An 8,523-nucleotide genomic window follows, 5' to 3' on the forward strand; every position below is an offset into this window, starting at 1 on the left:
CCGCCATTGCCAAAATCTACCCACATTTGGCTGGTGGCTGGTGTTCATTTCAGGCCCTGTCCTCAGTTGCTTCATGACTCTAAAATCTAATTAAAATAAACATATTGTAACCAAAAATTCATATCCTATCTTAGTATATCAGGGAGATGGAGTTGACAGTTTACGGTGATTTAGATATTGTTTGTTTGAATCTAAAATGTGTTTGTGTGTGTTTCAGACGGTTCCATCTCTAAATATAGAGTCGGGTTGGTGTGATGAAGGATTCTGACTCTAATAGTCTTAAATCCTCGACTCTGAGACGACCCAGGAGGATTCTGATCAGTCTTAAAACCTCGACTCTGAGACGACCCAGCAGGATTCTGATCAGTCTTAAAACCTCGACTCTGAGACGACCCAGGAGGATTCTGATCAGTCTTAAAACCTCGACTCTGAGACGACCCAGGAGGATTCTGATCAGTCTTAAAACCTCGACTCTGAGACGACCCAGGAGGATTCTGATCAGTCTTAAAACCTCGACTCTGAGACGACCCAGGAGGATTCTGATCAGTCTTAAAACCTCAACTCTGAGACGACCCAGGAGGATTCTGATCAGTCTTAAAACCTCAACTCTGAGACGACCCAGGAGGATTCTGATCAGTCTTAAAACCTCGACTCTGAGACGACCCAGCAGGATTCTGATCAGTCTTAAAACCTCAACTCTGAGACGACCCAGGAGGATTCTGATCAGTCTTAAAACCTCGACTCTGAGACGACCCAGGAGGATTCTGATCAGTCTTAAAACCTCAACTCTGAGACGACCCAGGAGGATTCTGATCAGTCTTAAAACCTCAACTCTGAGACGACCCAGGAGGATTCTGATCAGTCTTAAAACCTCGACTCAGAGACGACCCAGGAGGATTCTGATCAGTCTTAAATCCTCGACTCAGAGACGACCCAGCAGGATTCTGATCAGTCTTAAAACCTCGACTCTGAGACAACCCAGGAGGATTCTGATCAGTCTTAAAACCTCGACTCTGAGATTTCCTAAGATTCAGTTAGAACGATCTTCAACAAGAAGAAGAGAAAAATACTTCATTAATCATTGATTCGTTAAGTACGAGATGGAAAACCAAGACAGAAAGGTGGAGGGTTGACCCCCAAAACCCCACTGACCAAATAAAACCAAGGACTGCAGTAGGTGGGTGATGGTTTTTGGTTTGATAAAGATTTTTAAAAGCGGCCATTTCTGCTCTCGTCAACTCCGCTGTGAGGCAGTCCATATGGGGAATGAACGAGGGCTGTGGAAGGGTGTCTAAGGGGGTCAGGATTTCATTACAGTACTTAGCTTTGACAGACTGTTAGCGGGGAAAAATATGTTGTTACCAAACATGGTTCGGGGAGGGGTGAAGTTAGGGAGAGGGGGAGAGAGATAAAAACTCCAGTGTTGGACTTGGGGTTTACAAAGTGTGGTAGAGACTGAGCCTGTAGAGAGTGCTGGCTGTACCATTAGTAGAGACTGAGCCTGTAGAGAGTGCTGGCTGTACCATTAGTAGCTAACTTGTCATTGCAACATCAGTGCAGTTGATGTAAAATAATCGTATTTCAGATTTTTATGGATCCTTTAGGCACAAATCACAAAGATGAGAAGGACACTGCTTTCATTACAGTAGAGGATGAGAAAGATGAGAAAGATGATAGCGAGACAACAGTGATAGACGGTGAGGAGGAATCAGATGACAAAGCCAAGGAGACTGAACCCCAGCAGCAGAAGGAGCAGGCCTGGGCCCCCACTACCTACTCCAAGTTTGGTAAAGAGGTGTTTTGCTACGTAGGAGAGGAGATCAGCATCTTTGAGGCCTTGGACTCTTACGGTGCTGTCACCTGGCCAGCGGTGAGTTAGTCTACTATTTAACATGACATTCATAGATAACAATGATAGCAGTGAGTTAGTCTACTATTTAACATGACATTCATAGATAACAATGATAGCAGTGAGTTAATCTACTATTTAACATGACATTCATAGATAACAATGATAGCGGTGAGTTAGTCTACTATTTAACATGACATTCATAGATAACAATGATAGCAGTGAGTTAGTCTACTATTTAACATGACATTCATAGATAACAATGATAGCAGTGAGTTAGTCTACTATTTAACATGACATTCATAGATAACAATGATAGCAGTGAGTTAGTCTACTATTTAACATGACATTCATAGATAACAATGATAGCAGTGATGGCGATCATTCATGGATGGATGTAGGATAACGATGAATTAATACGATTAATTAATATGATGGATGATGATTGATGGTGGTGATGAGGATGGTGATGATGATTTATGAAGTTCTACCAACTATAATGATGGTTTCTATAGTAACAATGGTTGAAGTTCTAACAACTATAATGATGGTTTCTATAGTAACTACGGTTGAAGTTCTAACAACTATAATGATGGTTTCTATAGTAACTATGGATGAAGTTCTAACAACTATAATGATGGTTTCTATAGTAACAATGGTGGAAGTTCTAACAACTATAATAATGGTTTCTATAGTAACTATGGTTGAATTCTAACAACTCTAATGATGGTTTCTATAGTAACTGTGGATGAAGTTCTAACAACTATAATAATGGTTTCTATAGTAACTACGGTTGAAGTTCTAACAACTATAATGATGGTTTCAAAAGTAACTATGGTTGAAGTTCTAACAACTATAATGATGGTTTCTATAGTAACTATGGTTGAAGTTCTAACAACTAAAATGATGGTTTCTATAGTAACTATGGTTGAAGTTATAACAACTATAATGATGGTTTCTATAGTAACTCTGGTTGCCTGCAGGCGTTGGCTCTGTGTCACTACCTAGAGACCAACGTTGAGCAGTTGAACCTGGTGGACAAGGCAGTGCTGGAGCTAGGAGCAGGTCCTGGCCTAGTGTCTATTGTAGCCACACTCCTAGGTGAGTCTGGGCATTAAATGTACTCATATTGTACATCTGAGAAGATCAGAGAGGTGTAAGTAATATGGTGAAATTTCTACCTAGCCTATCAAGGTGGAGGAAGTCCTATCAAGGTGGAGGAGGTCCTATCAAGGTGGCTAGCAAGGTGGAGGAGGACCTAGCAAGGTGGCTAGGAAGGTGGAGGAGGTCCTAGCAAGGTGGCTAGGAAGTTGGAGGAGGTCCTATCAAGGTGGCTAGCAAGGTGGAGGAGGTCCTATCAAGGTGGCTAGCAAGGTGGCTAGCAAGGTGGAGGAGGTCCTATCAAGGTGGCTAGCAAGGTGGAGGAGGTCCTATCAAGGTGGATTGCAAGGTGGAGGAGGTCCTATCAAGGTGGCTAGCAAGGTGGAGGAGGTCCTATCAAGGTGGATTGCAAGGTGGAGGAGGTCCTATCAAGGTGGCTAGCAAGGTGGATTGCAAGGTGGAGGAGGTCCTATCAAGGTGGATTGCAAGGTGGAGGAGGTTCTACCAAGGTGGAGGAGGTCCTATCAATGTGGAGGAGGTCCTATCAAGGTGGAGGAGGTCCTATCAATGTGGCTAGCTAGGTGGAGGAGGTCCCGGCATTCTATACCACTTACACCTATCCAACCTTAGTTGTGGCTAGGGGTTGATTTGGTACTGGCCACCTGTGTGTCTGTTAGTTGAATAACAGAGTGCTTCCTGTCCCCAGGTGCCTGGGTCACAGCTACAGACCTACCAGAGATCATAGGTAACCTGAGAGCCAACCTGCTCCGTAACACAAGAGGGCGCTGTAGGAACACTCCCCAAGCTGCAGCTCTGTCCTGGGGTCCTGACGTGGAACGCATCTACCCCAGATCTGTCTATCGCTATGACTACGTGCTGGCGGCTGACGTGGTGTATCACCATGACTACTTGGAAGAGCTGCTGTTCACCATGAGATACTTCTGCCGTCCAGGTTGATTGATTGATTGGTTGATTGAACTGTTTAAAGAATCCCAGAATATAACACATGAAAGCATTAAATTATGCTTATTTCTAATGTGGTCCTCAGGAACCACTCTGATCTGGGCCAACAAGGTCCGCCTCAAGACAGACCTGAGCTTCACAGAGAACTTCCAGAACACCTTCAACACCACACTGCTGGCTGAGATTGGAGAAGTAAACATATTAATGGGCACGTGTCGAGAAACAGAGGAGAAACCAGAGCTAGACCCAGGAAAACAACAGGAAGAGGAGGAGGAACCAGAGCTGGACCCAGGAAAACAACAGGAAGAGGAGGAGGAACCAGAGCTAGACCCAGGAAAACAACAGGAAGAGGGGAAGGAACCAGAGTTGGACCCAGGAAAACAACAGGAAGAGGAGGAGGAGGAACCAGAGCTGGACCCAGGAAAACAACAGGAAGAGGAAGAACCAGAGCTAGTCCCAGGAAAACAACAGGAAGAGGAGGAGGAACCAGAGCTAGACCCAGGAAAACAACAGGAAGAGGAGGAGGAACCAGAGCTGGACTCAGGAAAACTACAGGAAGAGGAGGAACCACAGCTGGACCCAGGAAAACAACAGGAAGAGGAGGAGGAACCAGAGCTGGACTCAGGAAAACTACAGGAAGAGGAGGAACCACAGCTGGACCCAGGAAAACAACAGGAAGAGGAGGAGGAACCAGAGCTGGTCCCAGGAAAACAACAGGAAGAGGAGGAGGAAGAACATGTCTGTTTACAGGTGGGGGAAAATGGTTTAGAGGAAAAGGAGGAAGAGTTTGAAGCAGATCAAACAACTGAGAATGAGGAAGAAGACGAGACGCAGAAGGAGGGACTGAAAGAGGAGAACAAGGACAGAGAAAACCAGGTAGACTCTCAGGTTTGCAGAGACGACGAAGAGCAGCAAAATTCTGCTGGCTCACGTTCTACCTCCGAATCAGAGCTTGAGGGTCTTGGTGAGCATTCAACCTAATGTAAATATTTGTTCTAAAAGGCCAGGAGCTGATCTCATTGTGTTGTTGAATTAGTTTAGTTTATTAAGATCCCCCATTAGCTACTCCACATGCAGCAGCTACTCTTCATGGATTGACTTGTGGTCTTCTTTGTGTTTCTTGTGCAGAGGAGGCAGACACTCAGGACTCAAATGTCCAACGGGAGGAGAGACCAGTCTGGGTCGAACAGTTTGTTGTGGAGGCAGATAAAAGGTCAGAGGAACAAGACAACAGTTTGGAGGAGGAAGCTGATGCAGCTGATGGCAGTAGCCAAGCATGGGAGAAACAGACGTTGGAACATAGTGATGAAGGATATGGGGATGATGATGATGCAGAAAACACTAACTCCCGCTGTAGCACCGAAGCGACTGACGAAGACATCGGTGAGTCATTGACATCATTTTTTAATGCCTAGATACTCAGACTCCATCATTCAACAACACAAGTCTACCATTGACAGTACACACCCAGGAAATAGAAATTGTTTGATCCATCCCCATTAGAATGTGAATGAGTGGTTTGTTCCATTCCTGTGTAGAGGAGCTGGACACCAAGGATACAGGAGATGCCCAGCTGGATAATACCCACGTCCCCTGGATACGACTGGACAGAGAGGTCTACTTCTATGCTGGGCACAAAATCAACATCGTCGAGGCAATGGACTCCCATGGCGGAGTGATATGGCCAGCAGTGAGTACAGTTCTACACTACATTTGGCGTTGTCGGCAGGATAAATCACTACATTTGGCGTTGTCGGCAGGATAAATCACTACATTTGGCGTTGTCGGCAGGATAAATCAATGCACCAAACACTCACATGGAACAACAGGTGTCTTCTGGCCTTCCTATTCAGATTGCTCTTCTACAGGGAAACAGACAAATGGACTACTGCCACCTAGTGGTGGACTTCTATAAAGGTCCTACCTGCAACACGTGATGGACCACTAGGTGGTGATAGGCTACACATATAATGTATTTGCTCCCCTGCAGGCGTTGGCTCTATGTAACTACCTGGAGACCAATACTGATGTGATAGATCTGAAAGGAAAGCAGGTTTTGGAACTGGGATCAGGGACAGGATTAGTGTCTATCGTCGCCAGTCTACTGGGTAAGTCTTACTGATTACCTTTGAGTTTTAGACTCTAATCCCATCAGCTGCTGTATCTGGTGATAACTGACTACAAAAGACATCTTTCTTCTTCTTCTTCTTAAGAAGCTCCTTATGTAATGTGTCCCCAGGTGCCCAGGTGACAGCCACCGACCTCCCAGACGTCCTTAGCAATCTGAGATACAACTTGCTCCGAAACACCAGAGGGCGCTCTAAATATACACCTGAGGTGACAGCTCTGTCCTGGGGTCCTGAGGTGGAACGCACTTACCCACGATCCGTGTATCGCTATGACTACGTGCTGGCGGCTGACGTGGTGTATCACCATGACTTAGAGGAGCTGTTGGTTACCATGAAATACTTCTGTCGTCCAGGAAACACTCTGATCTGGGCCAACAAGGTCCGCCTCAAGACAAACCTGGTATTCACTGAAGACTTCAAGAACACATTCAACACCACCCTGCTGGCTGAGATGGGAGAGGTTAAGATCTTCAAGGCCACATGTAAAAGGTAGGAATTATGGAAAGAAGGATGAGGAACTACTGTCGACATCCTGCCGACTGTAACCAAGACTCTTTTCTTCTTCCTCTGAGAAATGCTTGAAGACAGAAGGCCATCTTGGCTAATGATAATGGACGTTGATGGACGACTGATGTTGTTGTTGATGTTTGTTCTACTTTCTACTTAGTTGTTACACACGTACTTAGATAGTTGATATTAATATTAAAATGTATGCACTTCGCTGTCTTGTTTCAGTTTGTATGGTCAAATAATAATACCAATAATAATAATAATACCAATAATAACACCAATAATAATAATAACAATAATAATAATAATAATAATACCAATAATAATAATACCAATAATAATAATACCAATAATAATAATACCAATAATAATAATACCAATAATAATAATACCAATAATAATAATACCAATAATAATAATACCAATAATAATAATAATACCAATAATAATAATAATAATAATACCAATAATAATAATACCAATAATAATAATACCAATAATAATAATACCAATAATAATAATACCAATAATAATAATACCAATAATAATAATACCAATAATACTAATAATACCAATAATAATAATACCAATAATAATAATACCAATAATAATAATACCAATAATACTAATAATACCAATAATACTAATAATACCAATAATAATAATACCAATAATAATAATACCAATAATAATAATAATGCCAATAATAATAATACCAAAAATAATAATAATTATACCAATAATAATAATAATACCAATAATAATAATGATAATAATACCAATAATAATAATAATAATACCAATAATAATAATACCAATAATACCAATAATAATAATAATACCAATAATAATAATAATACCAATAATAATAATAATACCAATAATAATAATAATAATAATAATAATAACAATAATAATAATACCAATAATAATAATAATAATAATAATAATAATAATAATAATAATACCAATAATAATAATAATAATAATAATAATAATAATAATAATATCAATAATACCAATAATAATAATAATACCAATAATAATAATAATACCAATAATAATAATAATAATAATAATAATAACAATAATAATACCAATAATAATAATAATAATAATAATAATACCAATAATAATAATAATAATAATAATAATAATAATAATAATACCAATAATAATAATAATACCAATAATAATACCAATAATAATAATAATAATAATACCAATAATAATAATAATAATACCAATAATAATAATAATAATACCAATAATAATAATAATACCAATAATAATAATAATAATAATAATAATAATAATGCCAATCTCTAGGAAACCATTAGAGAGTATAATAATACCAATGATAATAATGATAATGGATATCGTAAGTATGCTGCTGGTGGACCTGATAAATACATAACACACTCACAATGGGAGACAATTTGTCTTCCAAATCTTTTTATTCAGAATTATTTTCCCATTTGTGACATAATTCCATTACAGTGACTATGATAACAAAATAGTGTGTTGGTATTTTCCATATGTGGCCGAATAAAAATATTGATATAAAATAATACTAAATGTAACCGAGTTAAGAACATACTGTAAACTTACTCTTCACAGCTAGCTTGAAAGTTAAGATTTTTTTTAAACAACTAGCTAATGTAACTAGCTAAACAGAAAAAGCTAGGCTAACATTACTTTAATTCACCACTTTACAAGCTAGCCAGCTAACTCTTCAAATAAACATACCAGATATATGACAGAAAGAGATACTGTATATGCTGACCTGGTCAGAAAATCTAAATGTCAAACAACATACTGGTGCGTTGGTTGGCCACAGTACAACAATACTACAACAACATAATGGAATGGGGGTTGGTCACAGTACAACAATACTACAACGACATACTGGAATGGGGGTTGGTCACAGTACAACAATACTACAACGACATACTGGAATGGGGGTTGGTC

General features: G+C 39.9%; 1 protein-coding gene across 1 annotated transcript; it reads left to right on the forward strand.

The window, feature by feature from the left end:
- The first annotated feature begins 1,426 nt into the window (after window positions 1-1,426).
- On the forward strand, window positions 1,427-6,761 carry LOC116371885 (uncharacterized). Its single transcript, XM_031821021.1, has 8 exons — window positions 1,427-1,870; window positions 2,833-2,950; window positions 3,657-3,902; window positions 3,999-4,877; window positions 5,042-5,296; window positions 5,452-5,603; window positions 5,904-6,021; window positions 6,153-6,761. The coding sequence occupies exons 1-8, from the start codon at window positions 1,592-1,594 to the stop codon at window positions 6,533-6,535; spliced, it is 2,430 nt and encodes an 809-aa protein (XP_031676881.1). The 5' UTR covers window positions 1,427-1,591; the 3' UTR covers window positions 6,536-6,761.
- Window positions 6,762-8,523: the final 1,762 nt, after the last annotated feature.

Source organism: Oncorhynchus kisutch, unplaced genomic scaffold (genome assembly GCF_002021735.2).
Source record: "Oncorhynchus kisutch isolate 150728-3 unplaced genomic scaffold, Okis_V2 scaffold3811, whole genome shotgun sequence".
Classification (NCBI taxonomy): Eukaryota; Metazoa; Chordata; class Actinopteri; order Salmoniformes; family Salmonidae; genus Oncorhynchus; species Oncorhynchus kisutch.